We start from the raw sequence: 25,688 nt of genomic DNA, 5'->3' as shown, positions 1-25,688 counted from the left end.
AAGAGACATTGTACATTTTCTAAACACACACACACAGAGTACTTAGCAATTAGCACTTATCCATTTAAATTCCATAATGCAGCATCAGTAAAATAGACATCTTCCCTTAACATCAGCATTTCAATTTAAGGAGGCATTCTTAGGAGGTGTAGTGTCAAACAACTTCAATAAAATGTGAGTATAAACCTGAAACCATAGCCTAAGTAACCAGTGGTTTCTTTAAATTGCTTCTCAGCTGTATCAAAGTTACTGTTTCACTGAAGCCATATTAAAACCAATTTTACACTTAACCAGCTTTAGCAATTAAATTCTATCCAACTTGTATTCTATGCCCCCAAAACAAAAATCATTATGAAAAAATACTGTCTACTACATTTAATTATTTCTTAACCTCTTGCTGTCAGCCACTACATTATCTGTATTGTTAACACAAATCATAATATGCTGTGTATGTTGACTAGTTATATCCTCTTATAAAATAATATATCAGGCTACAGCACAAGAAAGTTACTATACACTACATGACAATTTCCCAACTCCATTTGTCCAAACAGAGGAATTTGTGTACATGCACGTGGCAAAACAATGGTGGTGGTTTCCAAAATTTAATTTGCCCTGTATTCATTATTAAAAAAGTATGGCATCTGTACTGCTTGGAAGAACAGTGAAGTGTGAAGATGCTACAATGATTCATGTTCATGTGAAAGCCGAATTCTTGGCTTGACTACCACACCAAAAACTTCTACTGCAAAATGGGAAACATTAGAGAGGCTGATTAGGCAGGCAATAATATTTGACTAGTATGAGAAGATTTACGTATGGGATGTGGCCAACACACTCGGGGCCACAACAGATGACAAGAGCAAAGTTAGAATCATGTCTTTCCTTGGTATTTTAGAATACGAACATCATCTTCCTTCAGTGAAGATGTGAAAAACTGCGATGTTTAGTCAGACGCCAGTACTTTGATGAACTACTACAAGAATAAAAACCTGTTCTCAAATACAGCCATTACGCTTCCTTTGAAAATCTAGGCTGTGTAGGTACCTCTCTGAGCACACAGAAGATCCCTTTAGTCTGTGTTATTTCTTATGACTTAATGAAAACAGCCAGTCTAAACATGCATAGTATCATCAAGGCATGAAATAACCTGTACACTTAAGAATCTGGAAGCAGGCTGCAAATCAAACACTGGCTTTTCTGAAATCTGATCATATATGGTGAGTTTCTCTAGCATATTCATTCTGGACAGAAATGAAAATGTGCTACATATTTATCCCTACCAAATACACAAGTCAGAACTGCACTATACTGTCTGGCTAATGTTTCAGGAAGAAATTTCACTGTCATATTCTCAGAAAAATAAAGTAAATTATATTCTTCTGATACACAGGCAATAAAGAATTGTCTGCCTGATGGGACTTATGCTTCTGTTTAAACTAATTCACATCCAGTACTGGAGACAAACTGTAAATTTCTGGGAATCTTGGGTAGGATTTTAGGTGTATAAACTTATTCAATGGACCACATGCTTGTCAATACATTCATTTTTTCCATCTGCGACAGACACATTGTGGGTGATGTTCTACATTTTATAAATAATCTCTGCGCACTTCATTTCAATCTGTTAATATGTATTTTTTAAATATCTTTACTGTTAGTTAACTGTTTCAGGACATCATATCCTGGAGATCATAATTGTAGATGTACGACAAAACCCAATACTCAGGCAGGGCATACTTCTCTCAAAGACAAAATATCACACAAGCACAGCACAAGTATTCAAACAAAACATGTCACTTTCCTGAATCAAGTTTGCAAAAAGACAAAAAAAAAAATTGCAACACTACACATCTTACTTCAATTACAGATAATTAAACAATTGCTACTAAAAACCATTGTTCTACTGTTGGTAAAGGTAAATCTGAAATATTGTCAAACAGTATTTTTTAATGGCTGTAGACATAAATAGGATAGCAGCAACAGAGATCTATACCAAAAGAATCCAAACACATATAATGTAATAACTGAAATATTAAGTATTACTGCAACAATGGTAGACAGAGAGGTTTCCAGAAGATATGTGGTCTCTGCCAAACTGCATTTACAAAAATGCTTCGTTCCCCATTTTCCACTTAAATTGCAGGATAACTTAAACAGGAAGACAAGTAACCTAAACAGATCGAATCATGGAGTCAGTCAAATGGAGCTGTAGAAATCTTTTTAAAGTTGATTTGAGGAATAAAAAATTTTGTTTGCTTCCTTTGAGTCACAGAATCATGGAATGGTAGGGGTTGGAAGGCACCTCTGGAGATCACCTCACCCAACCCCCCAGCTTGAGCAGGGACACCCAGAGCAGGGGGCACAGGAATGCATCCAGGCAGGTTTTGAATGTCTCCAGGGAAGGAGACTCCACAGCCTCCCTGGGCATCCTGTTCCACTGCTCTGGATGTGCTGAAAGAATCAGTACAGGAGGATCACAAAAGATAAATAGGTCTTTTTTTCCTGAAAAAAAAACCCTGTTCCTTGAGCTGTCTGTCCTTAGTTAATGACCCCTATATGACTATCATGCTTATTCTACAGGATTTTTAACATGGCTAACCCCTTTAAAACCATGACACAATTTCTCTGTTGTCCTGGTTTTGGCTCGGATAAAGTTAATTTTCCTCCTAGTAGCTGGTACAGTGCTGCGTTTTAGATTTAGGATGAGAATAATGATGATACTGATATAATTGACATAATACTGAACACTGATGGTTTAGTTGTTGCTAGGTAGTGCTTACACTAGTCAGGGACTTCTCAGCTTCCCGTGCTCTGCTGGGTGCACAACAAGCTGAGCGTGGGCACAGCCAGGACAGCTCACCCCAACTGGCCAAAGGGATATTCCATACCATATGATGTCATGCTCAGTATATAAGCTGGGGGAGTTGGCCGGGGGCCAGTGATCACTGCTCCGGGACAGGCTGGGCACTTGTCAGCAGGTGGTGAGCAACTGTATTGTGCATCACTTGCTTTGTATATTACTACTACTACTATTACTATTTTACTTTATTTTATTTCAATTATTAAACTGTCTTTATCTCAACCCACAAGTTTTCTCCCTTTTACTCTTCTGATTCTCTCCCCCATCCCGCCAGGGGGGAGTGAGCGAGTGGCTGTGTGGGGCTTGGTTGCTGGCTGGGGTTAAACTACAACATCTGTTAACACCTCTACATTTATTTTTATACTGTTGAATTTGACACAGAACTGGAAGACATTCTAATTGAACAGGTATCAAAGTTGCCATAGTATTAATTCCTTATACTGCAAACTCCAGGACACAAAGGGGAGTTTAACTTTTAACATTTTTGGTGTTATATCTGAGAAGGTTCTCAGGTTCTGTTTCACAAGCATTACCTTCCCTTACCACCAATGACACCAATTACGGCTCCTGAGAAGTGCTAGGCTATTTTTCTGAATGGCTGGTATGACACACCAGTGTATAGAATTTGAGTGCTGCTTATAATTTCATTATAGCCAATCTAATCCTGATTATTAATTTCACTGGAAAACATTAGTGGATGGCCAGAAATATGCCTAGTTTTCTCCTCATCAATCATTCAATGCCTTATTTCTCATGGTTCTCTTCTAATAAAAATTGAAATGTTATTTTTTTTCTTAGTCATTTTAAACAAGGCATATGCCCCCCAAGAAAACAACTGTAAGAAAAATGTTACAATGCAAAAGTAAACCAAATGCAACTTTCAACAGAATGCAATTAAGATGTGCTACAAGAAATTCAAGATCAACTTAGTCCTTTAGACTTCACTTCCTGCAGATAAATACCCCCAAGGCAATTAGTACATTAAGTTCAGCATTATTCTATGTTCTTCTTATAACACAGTCAATTAAAAGAAAATAACTTGCAATATGAACTATGAACATTTTATTAGAGTGTAATTAATTTTACAGATATATAGCAACGCTGCAATATTGTATCCTTTTAAGAAACGGAAATATGAAAACTATAGAAGTTGGAATTTTTAGAAATTGTTTTGAGGGAAACAATGCCAATTCCACTTTTAATGACAGCTGACGAGGTATCTGACTGAAAAATAGCCAGAAGGACAGTTTTTAGACATGCCATTTGTCAGGTACGATGTCTTATTTTTGTATTTTGCAAAATTTGCGCTATTTTTCGAAATACCTTTTTATTTTCCTTTTCAAAAACTAATTTAGCAGCCAATTCAATCCAAACATATAAACTAAACACCTGCAGAGCTCAGCTTTCTGAGTGAATCCATCTTTCATGATATGCAAAACAGGAGTATCTGCTGCTGGATCCCTAACCACATGGGACAGAAAATCTGCAGTTAGGATTTTTGATCATAGTAAGAAGGCAGACATAGCCACGGACAGCAGCTGGACACCTGACCAACACTGTGCACCACAGAGCTCCTCCTACTATGGAAAGTCATTCAGGGCTTGATACAATCTCTTGGAATCAGACAGGAGTTTTGACCGATGCATGAATTATCCTGACTCACTAGACACCAAAGCACATAATGGCCTTTGTAGATGTTTGTATTCTTAAAGCCTGGCACATATCTAATAAGTAAATTCAGCCTCTTCATCTATGCACTTAAGTTTTATACCTGTGAAACAGGAATCTCTTAGCTACATTGCAAGGATGTGGAAGAGAGATACTTGTCAGTTCTTATCCTCCCTTAGTCCAGTTCAGCATGCAACACAATGAAACGTCTGTTACTGGAATACAGGATCAGATTTAGTAGATACAGCATTGAACAGATTTTTCCCAGAACTCTTTGGCAGTATACTAACTGCAGGAAATCCTAAATGTCTTTTTCAACATAGCTTCATGTACTATGTAACACTGCAAAAATAGGCAACTAATCACCGAAAATGAGGTTTCAATTTATGAAACACCTTCTCGTGCTGCTGTTTAGACTGCTTGTCTGCAAACTTTTTCTCTAACTTACAGATGAGAAAAAGAACATCACATTGGATTTTCTCATACTGTCTAGCTATGAACAGAATTCCAGACACTAAGCCCGTCTGTCTAAAGTAAAATCTGAGCTTTCTCCTTCAATCAAAAGTTCATTAGTTTCCCTCTAAAAACTCAACATATTCATTCTGCATAAAATTAATTATACATTCATACACACAGGTTAATTATCACTAAACATCACACAGCTTTTGACAAACAACTAATGGGAGGGGGGCATGTACAGCTTAACTGAGAAAGCCAATTACAAAACGTCAAAGTAACTGCCACTGGGAAAATAAGTTTTACATGAGGTACAGGAGGAAAGGCATCTTTCAGATGGATGTACCAACTTTATCTACTGACATTTAATGAGTTCAACTCTGTATAAATTGAATTCATGGGAAATAGCTAGCTGACTGTTGGTCTTAACTAATAAATTACAACCCTTCTCACTATAAAAGCTCTGCAGACATAGATGCTTATTACTCATTTTTGAATTTTTTAATGATGTTATTCTTACCAGTACTGATAAAAGTCATCTATAAAAAAAGTTCAAAAACTTACACTCAACTCTCCAAGATATAAAACTGAATTACGTGCCAGTAATTTCTCTGATTAAAGTAACATGAGAAAGCTTATATTATTTTAAAAGTGTAGGCAAAAGGAAAATTATCTGTTTACCGTTCAATTGCAGAACAATTCCCTCCACTTAGCTTGCCTGACAGATATATATCTCCAAGATTTCAATTAGTCATTCAGATGAGTTGTATATTCACAAAAATCCTATGGTAAAACTCAATTTATGAACATAATGCATGTATGAAGACTAGAAATGAAAAACAGACTATATAAAGACTACATGTATAAAGACTACAAATTAAAGGTATCAGGTGATACACACCCATTACTTGTCTACAGCAACTTAAACTGCTACTGAGCAGTTTCTGAGCCAATAAAACATGCACAGTCCAACTGCCTCCTATCCTCTAGAGCTCACCCTATAAAAAAATTTCAGTCATTTTTCACTTGAAAAATCCCTTTCAAATTAAACTGCCTCCAACTTCAATGACCTTAGAGCTCTCTCAGTGCTCAGCCTTGCAGTGCTTATAAATCAACCACTGATGATCAAAAGACAAGACCTCACAAAGCACTCAGAAAGATCTTTAATTCACCATGTTCTAAATTCCTAGAAATAAACAGAAAGAATTACAGTTGGGCTCAGAATAAACTAAACTGTAACCACACAGTAATGACAAACTTTTCCATAATGCTGCATCAAGGATGGCTGGCTTATGGGAAAGTCCAGTGCTGGTAGAAAGGAACAAATAAGGCTACCTCTTTCCCAAAACCCTGCAGAACCGTATGCAAAGAACAACTTCCACAGATCGGAGAACATGCAGGCATAGTATCTTGAAACCATACCATTCCTCACTTTACAGTCCTTACATTAAATCACATTTAGGTAGTTACAGAAATGAATTAATAAAAAGTCCTTCCATTTTAACTTTTTATGGCAATTCTAAAGGCAATGATCTAAATTAATATATTGCATAAAACTACAAGGTCAGCTTCAGTTCAAAGGCAAGGACAAGTATTCAACTAATGAAAAGCCTGAAATCCACCTTTATTTTGGAATTGGCTTCTTGTACTCCTTTGATATCTATGAATAAAGCTGTACAACGTAACTTGCACCAAGATCCCCCACCCCTCACCCCCATTTTACTTTTTTGTTGTTGTTGGTTGAGACTGTGCAGTGGTCTAGCACCTATTTCAATCTGAATACAGAAAGACTGCAACTGTTTTTCTGAATTCCTGAAATAACACCACCTGAGACAATACAGCTTTCAGGAAAGCATAGTGAAAATGATTCTGTGTATAAATAACAATAGTACCCTACTACCTATGAATTGTAACGATACCGAAAATACTTTTGGAAAGAGGAATACCGTAATACACAGACATTGTACTCTTCAAAAAAAAAATAAACCCCACTAACTTAAAATGAAATCTGTAGTCCTGCATTTTTTTTACGTAAACTTAATATTATGAATATGCAAATTCCCTTTACCTACAGCATTCTAAAGACAAATAGGGCTATTCATTTGCATAAATTTGAACAAAACATACAATATAGAGAACTTTTTCTTTAGGATGACATTTATTTTGACTTATTCAAGTGTAGAAAACCACATTTCATCTGCATCTAATATTTGTTTTTAATCTTCTAGAGAATAGACTTTAAAAAAATCAGACTTAAAATAAAACAGCGAAGGAAACAGAAATGTGAACTTACAAGAAGTCCATTTAGGCAAAGTTACTGAGGTAGAAAAAAAACAGCAAAGGCAATTAAATCCTAAGATGTTGCTGCTCAAAAGGCGATTCGAACGGTCACTGCAATACATTATTTGGGATAATAAGTACATACACAGCATACAATAAATAACTGTATCCTTCATAAGGCCAACTACCTGACAGACTCATTTAGTATTTGAACAATCTTAGCCAAGGCTCTATAGCTATTATTAATAAAGAAATGTTTCTGACAGCAATCATGTGCAACCTTCCACACCAACAATGCAGCACAGAACATGCCTACGTCTCCTTAAAAAGCTACAGACTGCAGGAAGTCATAGCACTCTTGTTACGAAGACTAAAACTCCAACTGACTTCTCTTCAAGGATAAAGCAAACTTAAGGTAGACCTGCTTTTACAATCCACGGCAGGGACAGGGATTAAAAAAACCAACCAACCAGACCACTCCAACAATCCCCAAGCAGAACAACCCAAATAACTCACCCTAACTGTTGAACCATTTTTATAAGATGTAATTGCTAAACAGCACAATTTCCCACTATTCTAATTTATCATTTGACTGTTAATATAGACATTGTGAATGATCTGAGAATTGAAGCTTAGAAACTTCCATTACCACATTATACAAGAATACTGTAAGTATAGTAAGCATATGATACAAGGAAGAAAAAACCCAACCTGATCCATGTAACTTGTTTGATCAAAATTATACATGCACTTAATAGCTCAATGAATTGTACTGAAAGGCAACCAATATTTTTAAGTAATACTGACTACTAAAAGACTTCATAAAACACTGTTTTATAATACAAAGCTTCCAAATACCTCATTGAGCTTATGCAGTGTATGTGGCTGCAACCCTAAACTACTGACTTCTTTGTATCTGCAAGGTTAGGCGGAAGTAAAGGAAATCTACCAAAACCAGGTGCAAAGAGACCATTTACATGTGCTTTGTTTGTTTAATTTGAGGTAAAACTGATAGAAGTCTATAAACATGCATTTGATTGCCCAGCACATAAATCACTAACTCAGCTCCCTAGTAGAGAGATTGGCAAGAGTGATATAAAGGGTATTACAATCCTATTAAAATTTGACATGAACAACATCGTAAGGATTTTACTATTTGTGATGATCATGCATTTGACAGTTATTAATGAAAAATTTACTCCACTGAGCTTAATAACAAGGAAAAAAAAAATCTGTAAATCGGACAAGTGACTATCATATTTAAATTTGCTAACCCTCAACAAACAGCTCCTTCTTTTAGAAGGTATTATAGAAAACTTTTCATATTAAATTGAAGTCAAAAGTGCAACCAACAGAAACTCCATTTGAGAACAAAATATATTTGAGTACACATAAACAGGAGTTTTATTATGGGTATGACCTTTGTCAAGATTCATCTCATCTAACCTTAAACATCCTCTGATCTATTTACATATCCATCTTTAGCTGAGACGAATCAAGTCTAGGCAATATTCTACTCTGACCATAAAGGTAAGGCTTACTGGGTTAGCACAATCACACCTTTTCTGTCTTGTAGTCTATTCTAATTTCCACAAGTAGGAACTCCTCAATCTGTTTGCTATATCTTTTGCTCCTTGCATTCCTTCTGAAAACTTAATTAAAATAGAAAGCCATTATCTGTTAGTTGAACCAATTGCCCTCAAAGATCTCTCTGTTTCTGGCATATTCTGACTGATATTTTGAAACAATCATTTGTTTTGCTGCTAACTTTCTACATTTTCTGACAACTTTTGAAGCTTCAATGCATTTCACCCTGAACTTGGTGGAACAGATATCTACAAGGTTCCTGGGCATCTTTTCGAAGCAAATTCAAGGCAGTTCTGGTACCAGAACTTGAGCTTTGCTTTCTGCTGTCTTGATCCCGGTAAGGGCATCTTAAGTTGACAGGAAAGCTGATTGTAGACCACTGACTATGGACACTCAAATTTCTGTATGTAGAACAAAACAGATGTGCAAGCCACTGCACAAACTAGTTCCACCACCCCATCCAAAAAAGTATAGCTGACAGCTTATTCCACGAAAATCTTTTCCTCGCATGCTAACATAGCACTCATTGAAGAGCCTAAAGCTGCTACTCATCACCTTCTGTGTGCACAGAAAAAGCAATTCTTTCTTTGATGACTGTACCTAAGCAACTGGGTTGAACTAAATCCACTGATTTATTCTTGTAATTTTAAGTTGGTTCGCTCACAAAGGAAACATTAACTACTTCAGGACCACATGGCCTCAAAATCATCAGCCTGCATGATTTCTTAAACCCAGTTTAAAACAAAAGGCTAAACATATTCTATTTGTGAAATACTAAACTCCAGAAAAACATGGCAATATTTTCTGAATTTTATTTTCTAAGAACTGCCTACTGCATTAATGTGTCCAGTTCTCATATCCAGCAACTGCTGTAAGACTGAACGCTTAGCACAAATTAGAGACCATATTTTCTGAAAATTGATAGGACACTAAGATACAATATTTGTTTATCCTGTCAGACATTTCTCACAGCCACACATTATCTGTCTTCAGGGTCTAACAACTGCATGGCTCTCCAATTTTTAATACTTAAATCTTAGAATACAGAATATTCTAAAAATATTTCGTATTGCCTGATATATTTTATCTTCTTACAACAGAATGAAATAATTGCAACTACATCAACACTAACAGAGATAATCCAGCACACAGACTTTTGACAAGAGAATCAGTTCTGCCAAACAACTCCTGCAGGTCTCTGGCTAGTATGAGCAATTTTCAAATTAATCAGTGGTTCTTCCAATAAACAGGAGTATTATGTACTATGAAGTAACAGAACAGATCCCTCTGCACAAGATTACAGCTGGGTTCCACTATTCTAAAACATATTTTTCTTTTATTAAGTGAAAACAGAATTTTAGTGTGTATGGGAAACATTTAAAGAACCAGAAAAATACAATACACTGAGTCTAAGCATCCTGTACTTTCATAACATTAAAAATCCAAACAGTATGTAGAGGAGTTTCTTATTTGTCTCTTTAGTTGTAACAGTTTTAAAACTTAAAGCACTAGAATTCCTATACTCCCAAACATTAAGAGGTTTGAACTCTGAATTTAATAGTTTCTGATACGTCTAGTCTATTAAAAACAACATCCTCTTACAATTGAGTTGCAGTAAGAAACAAACAAAAAAAAACAACAGAGAAAACATTAGTAAGCACCTCAAAAGGAAAAGTTTTAGAAGTTTTAGAAGTCTTGGATACAAGTTCTCTGAACATTACCCAAAATTTACAGCTTAAGTTTCCCCAACTGCTCCCCTTCTTCCTACTGGAACTCAGCTGCTTGAACTGCATTAATTCTAAAATACCTTGCCTTCAAGAAATGGAACCAACAGCACAGCAAGTACTATTTCTAGTCACTGTCTGCATATTTTCACATGTGCAAGGGGGGACTCTGGGTGTTTATAAAGACACTTTGAATATAGTTTATTATTTATTTAAAAAAAAAAAAAAAGCTTTGAACAGAATGCCTTTCCTATAGGCTATTTCTTCCTCCATTTCAGAGACTCTAATTCATCTTCCTCTCTGTGTCTTACTAAGAGGGTAGTCCTCTTCCCTGCCAACTCCACGCTTTGTACTGCTTTAAATGGCCAGAGAGTACCTGACTGTGTCAGATTCCTGCTCCATAAATAATTCCCCAGAACACAGCAGTCTCCTTTTAAACCTAGATATAGCAGATAAGCAGCACTGGGCTAGGAACAGGACTGCAGCTGGGAGGGGACCATTAGCATGAGAAAAATTCCACACAGCAGTACACAGGCATAACAGTGACTCTAATTGAGATCAGCCCTCCATGCTAATTAAAACAAGAATTTGCAAACAGTGTGCCACTGCTGGTGGCCATACTCAATTAGGACTAGCAGCACTTAGTACTAGCAGCCAGTTCTCTAGATAAACCTCTAAGCCTAATCATTCCCCACCACACCTGTCAAACTCTTGATGCTTGTCTCCTTCCATATACCTCTGCATGGAGACTAAAATCTCATTTCCCACCACCTGCCAATCAACCCTAACCCTTCAGTCATCCATCATCACATTTCCCACTCTCACATGCCTCTGTTTTGCCTCGTGATCTCTAGCTCCACATGTCCTGCTCAGCGCTCAGCATCTTTTCAGCAGGCACTATGAGCAGAGCCAGATGAGCTGACAGAAGCTGCAGCTATACATAAGCAATTAATTAGCAGTAAAACATTCTTACCATGCACTTTCCACTGTTCAGATAAGCACATGCACACTGATAGTTGCAAACAGCTGCCACTGTGATGCTGACCAGGATAACATAGGTTGGGAATCTCTGTGTACCCAAAGACTCCCTTCAACCACTTGAAAAACTTAAGACAGGTAGGGAAAGTTCAGAGGTTAAACCCCTCTACAATCCACTTTCTAGCTGGTGGTTTTGTGCTAAATCTCAGATATTACCCCATGTTTTCACAAGAGAGAAACATAATTCTTATAGGTTAGTAGTTGCTCTGTGAACTGAATCATAGTATGCACAGTATACTTTTTCTTATATTGCAGTATTATAATCTAATTATACTGAAGACTTTTTGGTAGGTATTAATGCTGTTAGCTTAACATTCGTCTTTGCACTTCCTAATCTTTGGGTGTTCCTTTTATTTTTAGACTGAGATTTGCTAAAAGCTCAACATATTGTCTCAAGTCTTTATGGAAAAGTCAGCTGAACTCGAGCACGCTAATGGCAACGACTGAACATATATGAAGAAGTTACCTACTACCCAGCATCATCACTGCAGAGAAGGTGACTAAGTAGCAGTTTGAGGTTGCTCTTGCAGCTTCCCTTAATGAAAAATAACTGGAGGCAAGCACAGAAAAAGATGTGGCCTGTGATCATCTTTGAAGTATAGGCATTTTGATTAAATGACTGTCCCCTCATGTGCTTGCTTAATAAGAGGTGAGCTTCCAGTCCCAGCTCTTTCTCTACAGATAAAGCAGCACTTTCCCCAGGATAAAAGACTGTGGGCTGAATCTCATCAGTAGGTTAAGCTGGAGCACCATAGTAAAATTGGTTCAAGTTGGAAGGGATCTCAGGAGACCTCTAGCCCAACCTCCTCCTTAAAGCAGGCTCAGCTGTGAGGTCAGACCAGATCTTTGTCCACTTGGGTCTTGAAAACCTCTAAGGACAGAGATGACACAACCTCCCTGGGCACTTGCTCCACCACCACCTGACCATCCTCAAGGGAAAAAAAAGTTTCTGCTCACAGCCATTCTGAACATTTCAAGTTATGTCTGTCTTACTTCATCCTCCCACTATCACCACTGTCAAGACCTGTCTGTCTTCTCAGCAACCCCCCCACAGTCACTGGGGGGCTGCTTTTGGTCCCCCCCCCCTTGAAGCCACCTCTTCTCCAGGTTAAACAAGCTCAATTCCCTCAGCCTGTCCTTGCAGGGCAAGTGCTCTAGCCCAAACAAGTGTGATGGCCCCACTTAACTTTCTTCAATTTATTAATAACTTCCCCATATTGGGAGACTCAAACCTGGATGCAGTATATAGATGTGATTTAATGAGTGCTCAGTAAAGAGGGATAACCACTTTCCTTGATCTACTGGCTATGTGCCAGGTGACGCAGCCCAGAATGCTGTTGCCCTCCTTCACTGCCAGGGCACACAGCTGTCTTACCACCTTGCTGTCTGCCACCACCCCAGGGCCTTTCCCACAGAGCTGTTCCCCAATAAACTTCATACATTTATTAAATATATGAATAAGAGTACCTTCATATGCTGTATTTGTCCCTTCAGCTAGAACAAAATTGAAGTAAAATCTCAAGCCACAGAGGAAAACTGTCCTTGTGATTGAGACACACTACCAGATGTAGGGTTATTTTTTTAAGTCTTGTCACTCTTCTTTCATCCTCCTATTTGCTGTAACATTGTCCATATTTCAGAGGGCATTCAAATGACTAAAGCTTTCTCAGACAATCAGTAGTCAAAAGGTCTACAAACTACCTAAGGGTCTAAAACCTTGGCAATGTGATGTTTAAAAAGGGAGCAAATAGGAGAAATTCAAGTTAACTGTTAGCAGAGAAATCAAATGGCATTTGTGATTAATAGACAAAATTGGAGAGGTTCACATATTTCATGAGACACCTAAAAGAAAGTCTACCTCAAAATGAAGCATCTGTATGAGAGATTACAGAACAATTATATAGTATGAATGTTAACAAGTTATTTGGACAAGCAGCCTCTCAAAATTTCTATAGGAACTCAAGGATACAATAGCTACCAACAGTGATGTGAACTCAAATCCATCTGTGCAACCTAGGGTGTGAAGGAGGGTATATGGGCTGAAGGGAAAACGTGGGCAAGCAAGCACTCTCAAGGCTCACAGCTATACTAGCCAAATTAGTAGAAATTGCAACAAAGATATCCAGGAGATAGGTCAGCTGCCTTTTATAAAGAAAAAAAAAAACACAATCACACCTCACATATAAAGTTCTGCAAAGAGATCATAGAGATACATAAGGAAGCTCAAGGTAACAGCCTACTGAATTTCTAATAGGCCTTAAACAAGTCTAAGGAAACTAAAAAACCACAACAGACATGACTGTCTGCAAGGATAAATAGCTGATGATCTCATTCAACAAAGTTGTTCTTACACTGGTGGGCTAAGTTTTCTTGAAAATGCCTATTTCAACATTTAAACATTTAACCTTGCCTAACAAAGCACTGTCCTACCAAAAGGTTCAGAAAAGGTTCATTCGCCATTGCTTGACAAAGCAAATGTTAACATCAGAAAATTCATTGCAGTAAGTTACACTTATTCTCTAATTTTCTTTAAAATCATAGGAGATAGTTATTCTAAATTTTATTAGTTTTCTTGAAAATACAATTCAGGGTTTTTTGTTTGTCTGGTTTTTAGTCAGAGAATTCCTCCAAATAATTTCACTAGACTTAGGCATCATGACCAGAACGAAGTCACAATAAAGTTTGTTAGGTTTATTTAGAAATCATCTTTTGCTTCAGAAGTTTTAATCGAGCTTTGACAGGCAGGGGAACAATTATTGACCATTGTTGGCTTTGTTCCAGTCTTCCACCTGATTCAGAACCCTATGAATAAATAAAAGTAAGCCATTACTGAAGAAATTACTGATTTGGCCAATGGGGTTATTTTAAACACTTGGCTTCCCTATCTATAAGAACACTTTGACAGTATTTGTTTAGCTAAGCTGTCACACATTTTACTGTGTGACAACTACAATTAGACCTACGATAGCATGCATGAGGCAGAAAGAATAGTGCAGGCATATGAGAGAAACATTTTTTAATGCATTAAAAGAAATCCTGTGGAGAAAAAAATGTCTTTTTTTCCCCAGTTTCTCCCATTCTTGATCATTATACTACTTCATGAACTATATCCCCAAAGATATGTTGGTACTTTTCTCTCTCTTGTTCTCTGCTTTCTAGCCAATCATGTAACACAACTTGCCACTGTGTCAGTTGTTCTGCTGCTGAGAAATACAGGTTGAAATGCCAGGATTTAAAAACATTTGGTTTTAAACAGATCAAGCGGTGAGATAGGGACGGATCAGTATTCCACAAAAGTCTACCAAGTATCTAAACTGATTTGCCTTGGAGCAATTTCCCTCACCTTCCACATACTTATATCCCGACACACAAAACAGGACTTAATAAAATCTGTTAAAGGTGACAGCAATTTGATCAATTTCAGAACAATTTATAAATAAGTCCACCTTTTAACCAAGTAACAATGATGATAATGACTTCCCCAAGGCAAAAGTGTATACTTTTTTGTTGGTGTTTGTTTGGGTTTTGGTTTGAGGTTTTCTTGGGTTTTTTTGGAGCTTATTAGTCACTGTTTTATAAGTTGTTGATCAAATACAATAGGTGGATGCACCAGGCAGCACCTTCTGGCTATCACATGTGGAGAACCAGGTACCTTGCTCCCAGACTGTAGAGTAGGGATGCTTGAAACAAGAAATTCTTAGTCCAAATATGTGCTTTGGTTCTCCAAGATAAACCTTTTTATTCTTGCTATGTAGGAGGAGTAGAATGTAACGCCACACTGGACAGATTTTAAAACATGCAACTGATACATTCACAAAATAGGCCACTGGAAAAACATGTTGTTAAAAGCAGAGAAAGGACCTTCTTTTGCACCATACTAGCCAGAACTTGAGTCAATGCTGTAGAAGAGAGTCTCCTGTTCTCCACTGTAATAAGAGCAACTAAAAAGACCGTCAAAATCTTTGAACTAGAGTCTAGAAAGACTGGAGCACTTAGCACTGAGGAGAGAAGGAAAGGTTTCACACAACCACAACATCATTCGTAACTAACAACTTTGATCACAGTTTTACTATCGAAGATGGTCATAACAAAAGTGTTAAGAGACTGCTGAAAGAAATCCAGTTTGCTCTTTCTCCAAAGTTACAGTCTTCATTAAACGTGTAATCTGTGCAATTTAGCTAAACCACTACAAACAAAAACAGCATAGACAAACAAGGCTTAGCCATTTTAACCAGATTTAAGCTTTGTTTATATTTGTTTACTGTAACTGTGTAAATGAGATAGTGAATCATAAATCCAAGTGAAAAAAGTTGAATCTGTAATACTTTATTATGTATCTTGATTTTAATGAGCCTTTTAGACAATCTTTAAAATTAAAGTTCTCCAATCCGCCCATGGGGTGGGTTGTGGGGAAGAAGGTATGGTGCATTGCCCAAAGTTTGGCCTAAGCACTAGGATTTGGAGTGTTTTATTCAAGGACAGAAAAATGGTAACATCAATTGGGGGGGGATATCTATTCCCACCCCCCAAAAAAAAGTATATTGTTCTCCAATAAACACTAAAAACGATGGCAGTCCATTCAGAACATAAGTTATCACAGTATAGAGAAAAAGCAAGCAATTTGAGTTTATAATCTCCTAGAATACATCAGTGTGCTTTCATCAAAATAATTCAATGTTTGCAGAAGATGTGGAAGGGCTTTCACAGTTCAAAGAACTTTTTCATTTTTCAGCCACTTTGTGACTGCTCTTCTGAAAGATAATCTGACCTGGCATGTTTTCAGTCATTTGAATTGGATTTATATGCCAGTAACTTTTAAAATAAAATATCTGATGGCATGTGAATCTTCGATTTTTCTACATCTTTTGGGTTTTTTAAAAAGGCCTTGGGGATTTTCTATAAACATAAAATATGCCTACCAACAAACTTTAAAAAGGTATACTCCCTTTACATCAAAACTGGTGTGGCAAATTTTACAGGTGAATAAAGGTAACAATGCTTTCTATTTCATTACATAATACTGTTATTAGATTACATAAAACCTAATTTTTCTCAAGTGATCCCTAACTGACTCAAAGTTGTCCAAGTTCTTTCTTTTAATTTAAGGTGATCATTCTAGGTTTTTAGTTTTAGAGTCATTCATTATGGCATAATCATTTGAACATACAGATCATTAGGCACTTTAAAATACAGGCCAAAAAATTAATTTCAAGATTCAGAAATCTTCACAGAATCCCATATTTTCCAAACATATCTACTTTATTCCACCAACTTTAGACATTGTTTAGATATGTTTTCATTAATGAAAAGGCTTGACAGTGAATGGATTAACTTTCAGGCTGTCAGCTTTCATAAAGACACAGTAACAGCTGAATCATCTTTTCCTTTTCCTTGGAGGTCAGAAGGCTACAGAAACATTTAGATAACAATCAGTCAAAACTACAATAATTCAGATATTTTTATCCTCTTAAAACCAAATTCTTTTTTCCACCAGCCACTGGACAAAAGTGCAGATTAATCCAACTAAATGGCCAAAGAAGTCCTCTGTACACCGTCAGGTCTTTCTCTGCATCTTGGTGTTTCTGAACCTTAATGACTGATGGACTATTATTATTGTTGCCTACTAAAGACAGCAAGAAGAATGCATCACTTACCGCATTTTGAGGATTAATGGGGAGTGAAAAAACAAAGACATTAACACACAGTGAAATTCTGTCTTCATGACATAAGAGAAAGATGATCTACTCATTTAACTGAATCAAGGATTTAGAAAGTTAAGCTCCAGAACAACTAAACTTCTAATAAATATGGAATTTAATTTCAGGCAAAAATTAAATAAATAAAATTTCCATGGGAAAAACATCTACTTTGCATGTAGTATTCACTATTCCATAATTAGGCTCTGTCTTTAGCAACTTAAGTAGCTGAATGCAGTAGGAAAAGACTTCCTGTCTGCCAGACAACCCCAGCTCATCCTGAAAACCCAACCATTCAACCAGCTACTTTGGAAGCGCATCAATACTCCCTGGCTACTTGATACACACAGCGAGACAGTCATTTTTCTCTTGGTCCTCTGGGAAGCTTTCCTCTTGAGCATATGAATATCTACATAATTATTTGTTTCCCTATGACAGGTACATTTCACAGCAAATATAGCAGAGTGTATCATATTCTAGTCATAAACTTGTTCTGAAACAAGTCTGTATGCCTTATAAACAAATCTGGAAAAGAATTCCTACATTTTATTTCTAGTTATTAAAAGAAAAGTCAGAATAGTAATGGAGGTGAGCTACCAAACAGCATCCATCGTAAAATAATCTGCCACTTGCCAGAAATCAAATCATTCTTGGTTTATACAGTTTATTAAATAAGCTTTGCAGAAATAATACTTGTTTTGTACAAAAGAAAAGTCTTAACAGAAAAAAGCCCACGATGAATGGAAAACATACCATTTATACAAATACACCTATTTGGGACATTCAGAACTTCTTGACTTAGTGCAAGTGACATAATCCCTTCTTATTAAGGAATAAATACCAAGATTCTTGAAAATAATATCTATGTCTAGATACGTCTCAGGAAACTTTTTCTTGTTAGCACTCAATGTAGAGTGGACATTTCACTGACAAAATCAGCCCATTTTAAAATTTACTAAGTAAATATAATTGCAAACATACGACACAGCTGCTCATGCCTCTAAAATAACATCCAAGCACTAAATAAATATTGTACTGAAATTTTGTTTAAAAGAATAAAGTTCTATGTAGCAAAAGACTAAAGCACAGGCAGTTGTGCTAGACTGCAAATAAATAAAATTAAGTAAGAAAAATACCAGTGATTTTAAAGATATGCCAAGGCTCAAAACATCTGTTTTAGTCCTGCTACAAAACAGACAAACACTTTGATGGAAACCAATATTTTAAAATAACAAAAAGACACATTATCTATGCAGAGCCTGTTTTAAAAGGGAGAGAAAGAATAAATTTTTCACTTATTTTGTTATTGAGTTACTATCCTACAAAATGGGTTGGTCCTTAACATCATCGTTCCCTGAGGCCTATATCAAAGAACTAACTGGACCGTACAATTAAATAAACAGACACTGAATGCCTGAATTGTGTTATACACAAACTTGAAATGGACAATGTATTTTCAACAGCTATTCAAGTATCTTTTTTTTCTTTCTTCATAATACCTACTGGTATTCATCAATTTTCTAAGACCTACTATTTTACTTTCTCTGCCTCTGTGCTGATTAATTTAGTTCAAAAAGTCAGCATAAGAAGTAATAATGTGAGATGAGGATTTTTTTTTTTTTTTTTTTACTCAAAGTTCATTTACCTTCTGCAAGCATGTCTGGCACATCTGCTTGATATCTAGGCCCCACTCTGATTTCTCCCTTGTCTGCTAAAAGCGTTTTCAGTGATGGGTCATACACCAATGAATAAAAAAAAGTATCCTAAAAAAGAAGACACATTTGCAACAGCATAACGATTTTTAAAATTAGGTTTGTAAATCTGTTAAAGTAACCCTCCTCGCACACTTTTACAGAGCACAGGTTTGGTACCTTAATCCTTAGTTTAAATAATGCAGATGTTTTGTGAGTACTTTTCAATGGCTAACTGAAGCTTCTCCCATTGCCAGGAGTTGTTTCAGAACGGAGCAATAATGAAAAGATTCAAATAACAAAAATATATCACTGAATTTGAAAAAGAACTAATGCTAACTGCTTTCTGAATTTAACGTTTCCTCTCCTAAATATTTCTACCATACTGACTTTGCATTATAAATTAGTCTTAAAAAGTATAAAATGCTGCCACTGTCTGAAAGAGACTTACACAAAAGTAGTATTCCCATATCTGGTACAGTCACCTGAAGTGTAGGGCAAGTCCTGTTTTCAGAAAGATTTTTACCAATTATCAGTGGGTCTAGTATAAAAATTTGAAAGTAAAAGCATGCTAATTTCAGCTAAAACACACTGTCTGCCTGATGTTATAGTAAGATACTCCAAAGAAAATATGTTCATTTTGAAAGGTATACTGCAATACAATTATTTTTCAAATTCTTGGGGAATTTTCTTCCCCTCTGGTAAGGCTAGGCACTCTTAAGTTCTTTCCACAGGAAATAAAAGGTGAGGAAACACTTTCCGTACAATAATTCAGAGCCCTTAAAACTAAACTCCTATGATAAGTTGCCCTCTACAGGAGCTCTCTTGCTTTCTCTGTCCACTGACCTATAGGAAAACAAAAAGTAATTTAAAAAGGACCACCTAAGAAAAAAAAAAAATCACCATGTGAATCCCCCTTTAAGTATCACTACAGAAAAGTCTGTATACTTTTCTTTAAGACACCATATGAATTACTTCAAATTCAATATTTTCTTAATATTCATAATAAAACCATTAAAGTGTCAATTAAGTTTTTATCCAATAACATATTTAAAATCAGTGTTTCAAACAACAATTTTTCTAACCTATAATCAAAAACAGATTTTCAAGGTATTGTTTGCCCATATTTTAAAAATACAGCCATAGGAATCCATAAACCCATCCCAATATTTACCAAAATAGAAGTCACATGTTACCTCTTTCTCCAGATATGACAGCACAGATTCTGTCTCATTCAGGAGTGCAACACTGCATTTTCCCCTACACAAACATAAGGGAGAAAGGTTCAAACAAATTGCAAATAATAAGTTCACATTTTTATTAAATCAAAAAGTTATTTGCCAGAAAAAGATCTAGACATACTTTAAACTTTTACATTAAAAATACAATAAATGCACTTTGCCATACTTGTAAGATACCAAAATTAACATCAAAGCAACAAAATGAATGGCTGTACTGACCCAAGCACTCAAATACATAAGAAATCTGCAGTACTGGGCAAGAGTTTCAGAAATAGAGAAGCAATAAGGAAGCAAGAAGTACCATGGCAAACAATAGACAGACATACAAGTAATATAAAGGCCTGGATGAAACATCACCTCCAAGTGACTCACCTCCAGTAAGTCAGTGCCTAATTTGAAAACAAATAGCTCAAACTAGAAACAATATAAGATTTTGCCAATGACCTGTAAAAGTAAAGTACTTTTCTATTTTGAATGGAATAATTTCTAGTAATTAATCATGAAATTCTATTCATTTCTTCTATGGCCACAATAAAATGCGAACTACCACATTTCTGTGCCAGCCGGCAGTAGAAAGCTTCCCGTTATTCAGTAGTGGTACAGATCTGCCCACATATAACACATGTAAGATAACGCAATGGGAGTTTGACCCCACTACCACCACCCCTTTCTCCTATCTCCCTCTCATCCCTTTCTCCCCTCCAACATTCCCTTGGCCTCAAATTCCTCTGCCTCCAACTTCTCTGTAAATAATCTGCAGAGTTATGTTGAACAAATGGTATTTTCAGACACATATAGACATGGATGAAAAATGTTAAGTGTACTGAATCATCTTGCTAGCAACTGGCATTTTTATGCTATTATTTTAAACTGAACTACCATTTTATAATAATATACATTTATTGCCCCTTAAATACATCATCTTGTATTTCATGCACCTAAGTTATAGTCTACCAGTTTAGTCGGTATTTACCAGGAGGTTCCAGTAGCCTTATACACATGGCTATAGGACCTCTGCCCAGAACACCCTTCTCCCTGCTTCTCCCATGGAACAGACCAGCACACACATATAGGAAAGATAACTCTTGTGCAGAGCCCTTCTTGATTTTAAGATAACACCAAATAAATTATTGTAAAAAGCGTCGTTCATTTCATTGAATGTTGACTGCTAAGCTCAACCATAATCATAGATGCCAATTGTTAATGGCTGATTATTAAATGAGCACGCCCGGCTAATGTCTTATTACCATTGCACATCACCGGAAATGGGGTTAAACCACTCATTAAGTCTGCAGTAGACAACCTCCTGAATTTCTCTTAATCTCTGTATTTGTCAGGAGAACCATTACCAACAAAGAGAAATGGTGGAATGATAAGCGAGAAAAATCTGAGCACCGTACACAACAGCAGATGAAGAGACTCCCACAGCAGAGAACTAGGAAAACTTCTCTATACCCAACGATGTCTTTGAATATTTCTTGAAGCTTTTGGCCTTGATAATTCTACAACATTCACTTCTAAAAATTAATTATATTTTGTACCCTGAAGACAGGTTGTCAACTTTTTTTTTGATTAATTTTTTTTTCAGGTGTTAAAGGCTAAACAGTTTACCTTTCCAGTTTGCCTCTGTACCATATTCTTCCAGGCTGCTCTCTCTCCACTACAACCTACCCTAATTTAACCCAAATTATTTGCACAGGCATTCCTTCACCATCATTGCAGCTTCAAGAGTATTTTATTGACTGACCTTATACCTTATTGTTGGTAATTTAAAAAATTTTATTTTATTTCATTAAGAGATAAGATTAATCTTTTGGCTTCTAAGTGAGCGAATGTCCATTTGGCATTACATTCCTTTGTACAACATTTTAACCATCTAATGGCTGAAGTCACACATTTTACATGTATATATGACATCTCACATGCATGGACTAGAATCTCAAAAAAGACAATACTATACATGCAGTAGTAGATACCATACTAAAATGGAAAAAAAAAAAAGAAGCATTTGAAAACAGTTAAATTACATAAGGTCAAAATTAGAAAAAATTATCTGTATTACCAGTTACCAGTTTCTATAATCTAGAAACCTGAAATACTTATTACAAATCATTTAAAATCTTTACCAAACACATAAAAGCCTACCGTTTATATATCTCCTCTTTTCTTTTCCATCAGAGGAAAATCCTATCAGCCTACTGTAAATGGTCTAGTAGGTTGAACCAGAGAGATGTCTCTGGCATCTCTCAATCATGGATGCCTAGGAAATAACTTAACTGAATACAGATTTGCAGTGATATGTCCCTAAATAGTCTCCAACCACCACTACACTCTTCACTCTTTCTTCCAACACTAATAATCAAAATGCCCTGGAGAGAAAGTTAATGTGGTTTAAACCACATTATGACAAGACACCGAGTTCTTTCCTTAAGGCAAGCATCTATAAACCCAGAGCTTCCCCAGGTTTAAGTATAATATTCTCCTCCTCACAGCGTTCTGGAACTGCGTTCACTAATGTTTTTAAGCAATTTCAGATAATTGGGGCAGATGGAGCTATATCAAATAAAGCATCAATAACAGGATAAAATCTGACTATTCTAACCTAGACAGAGGCAAAAAAGGGAGCTAGCTACCTACAGAGACAAGTAAAGCAGAAGTGAGTACGCACAGCATTTATGTGATTGTAAGATCAGTTACACACCAAAATAAAATTATACTCTTTACAAAGATACTGGGATTTCTTGAAGTTTTTATTTAGGCTGGTAGAGTATAATGTCATAGTTTCACTGTCCTACTGGTAGAGTCTCCTGCCCGAAATGCGTCACAAAAAACTAACCAAACCAAGGTAAAAATTACAAAGAATTAACCAGCTTTCATGAAATTAAAAAAAAAAGTTGTCTAATAGTTATTCAGGTATGAAACCTTCCTCTTACCTGACTCCAATTTAAGATATATTCCTCCACCATGCAGCATTCTGAACTTAACTGGCATCAACAGGGTGAATTTCTAGTAAATAGCATCAGAAGGGCTCAGTGATGTTAAGATTCCCTGTCTGACTTTGACCGTTTTCTCAAATTAAAAATATTCAGTAAAATTATTTACTACCTACAGAATTAGGCAAAATTTATCTTCTATGAATGTTGAGGGAAAGTTTCAGATACCTCAGCAGTGTACAAATAACCACAAACAAAAAAATAAGTTAGCATTTATGTCTTCACTTACAATTTAGTTCTGATGAGACAAAACTGCCAATTCAGAATCCTTTCTGCTCTTAGGTATACTTTGTATTTAAACTGGTCACAAATAAAAAGTTTCTCCATTGCTCTGGTAAGAATACCAACAAAACTTGTTATAATATTAAATCAGTCAGCAATAAAGTAATTTAGAGATCTTGCAGTATAAGAAGACAAAGCATGCCTATGCATATACACTCAGGATATTACTAGCCTCTATCATATAAACCACTCAGGATTCATTTGCTTCCCCTGTCTTAGGAACCAAAGCTGCAACTCCTTTTTCCTTTCTTTAAAGCATTAACCATGTGAAAGCTGTTTTCACGTTACACCTTCCTTCAGTCCCATTCATCAGAAGCTCTTGTCTGCATTTAATTTTTTTTATATCTTTCAGGCGACTCCGCCAGTAGGACGACAACTCCTGATCGTTTATACCCATCAGCTAAGGGATGCCTAACAACCTACTTCTCCACACCTACAGGCGGCTTCCATACTTCAGTGAAGCCCTTCTGATACAATATAGAAATGAGACTCAAACACTTTCTACAAAAATACTCTGAAATACTACTTTGGAAAAAATGCCTTAATGATTTTGTAGAAAAAGTTTTCTTCTTCAGCCTTAGCAGAAAGCTAGGACCACATAGTCCCAAAACAAAAATGTTAATCATCTATAACTGAAACAGCAACACACAGAGCCGCTAATGAGGATTCTAAAAAAATGGCAAGAAATACTAGTCATCATGACAGGTAAAAGTCTCAGTGCAGTGAACATAAGGAATTTCCTCCTCTCCTTCCCCCCCCCGCCATTTCAGGGAGCTATGTTTTCATTTGCATTGGCTTTTTGTTTGGTTATTTTGTTAACTATTGTCCTGGCTTTGGCTGGGATAGTTCATTTTCCCCCTAGTAGCTGGTATAGTGCCATGTTCTAGATTTAGTATGAGAATAATATTGCTAACACACTGATGGTTTAGTTGTTGCTAAGTAGTGCTTATGCTAGTCAAGGACTTTTTCAGCTCCCCATGCTCTGCCGGGTACACAAGAAGCCGGGAGGGGAGGGGGCACAGCCAGGAGAGCTGACCCCCAACTGGCCAAGGGGATATAAGGGGATATCGCACACCATATCATGCCATGTTCAGTACGTGAACTGTGGGGAGCTGGCCAGGGGCAGTGACTGCTGCTCGGAGATGGGCTGGGTGTTGTTCGGCAGGTAGTGAGCAATTGCATCACTTGGGGTTTTTTTTACCTGGGTTTTGCACACACACACCCCCCCTTACATCATCATCATAACTATTACTATACTTTAATTATTAAACGGTTCTTGTCTCAACCCATGTGTTTTCTTGCTTTTGCCCTTCCAATTCTCTCCACCATCCCACCAGGGTGGGGGGATGGGCAAGCAGCTGTGAGGCGTTTAGCTGCCTGCCAGGAACAAAGAAAAGGAAAATAAAAAGAAAGAACTGGAAAATAAATGGCAGCTTTGTCAGACATTCATAGATAAGACTCTCTTGGACAATTCAATAAAGAGCTAAAGAAAATTAAACACTCTACATGAGATGTCAGTTAGTATGTGCATCCAGAACGAGAGATTTCAAAGGGAGTAAGCAGAGATAAGACTTAACAGGCCTTGAAAACTGAAGACAAAAGCATACTATGTTTGAGTGAGACCCAATGGAGGAATGAAAAACATGTGGGAACATAACTCAGACAAGATCATGACAACAATCGATATTTAGAACAGAGAAGTACAACAAGACTTCCCCTACTAAGCTGTTCCAATGAAGACACAGACGATGATAAACAGCTCAGGAACTTAAGCTGTATGAAAAAAGTGGTACCAAGGCTATTATACAAGACAATGTTATGAGAAGATTTCAGTGTCGCCTGGTTAAACCACCTAGAGTAAAACAACAAATTTTCCGGAAGATACACTTACTTAATGCATGGGGGGGTGGGGGGGAAGTAGGGAGGGAGAGGGGAGTCAGACTTCTTGTTCACACTGTCTGATAATTGTCCTTTACTAAGTTTTTTCTTAAAGTAATCAAAAACATAGTTTCAAATATTTACCAAAATTTATAAAACTGATGCAGACACTCATCTTTCAAAACTACTAAAATGAATCGAAATCAACAGCAACTGTTTTCATCTTCTGAAGTCCTTGTTTGTTTTGGCACAGCCCCCCGTACTTTTAAACCACTGGAAAGCTCTACAACT

At 36.6% G+C, this 25,688-nt stretch overlaps 1 protein-coding gene across 2 annotated transcripts in view; it reads right to left on the bottom strand.

Annotated features, from left to right (window-relative positions):
• Positions 1-25,688, bottom strand: part of MTA3 (metastasis associated 1 family member 3) — a 136,117-nt gene that overhangs the window by 80,621 nt on the left and 29,808 nt on the right. For both annotated transcript variants that reach the window (XM_075089023.1, XM_075089022.1), the window contains exons 5-6: positions 20,200-20,263; positions 18,958-19,075 (exon numbers count right to left, since the gene is read on the bottom strand). In XM_075089023.1, the coding sequence (XP_074945124.1) occupies positions 18,958-19,075; positions 20,200-20,263 (182 nt within the window). The remainder of the gene's footprint in view (positions 1-18,957; positions 19,076-20,199; positions 20,264-25,688) is intronic.

This window comes from Phalacrocorax aristotelis, chromosome 3 (genome assembly GCF_949628215.1).
Source record: "Phalacrocorax aristotelis chromosome 3, bGulAri2.1, whole genome shotgun sequence".
In the NCBI taxonomy this organism is placed as follows: domain Eukaryota; kingdom Metazoa; phylum Chordata; class Aves; order Suliformes; family Phalacrocoracidae; genus Phalacrocorax; species Phalacrocorax aristotelis.
This window is presented reverse-complemented; position numbering and strand designations above follow the sequence as displayed.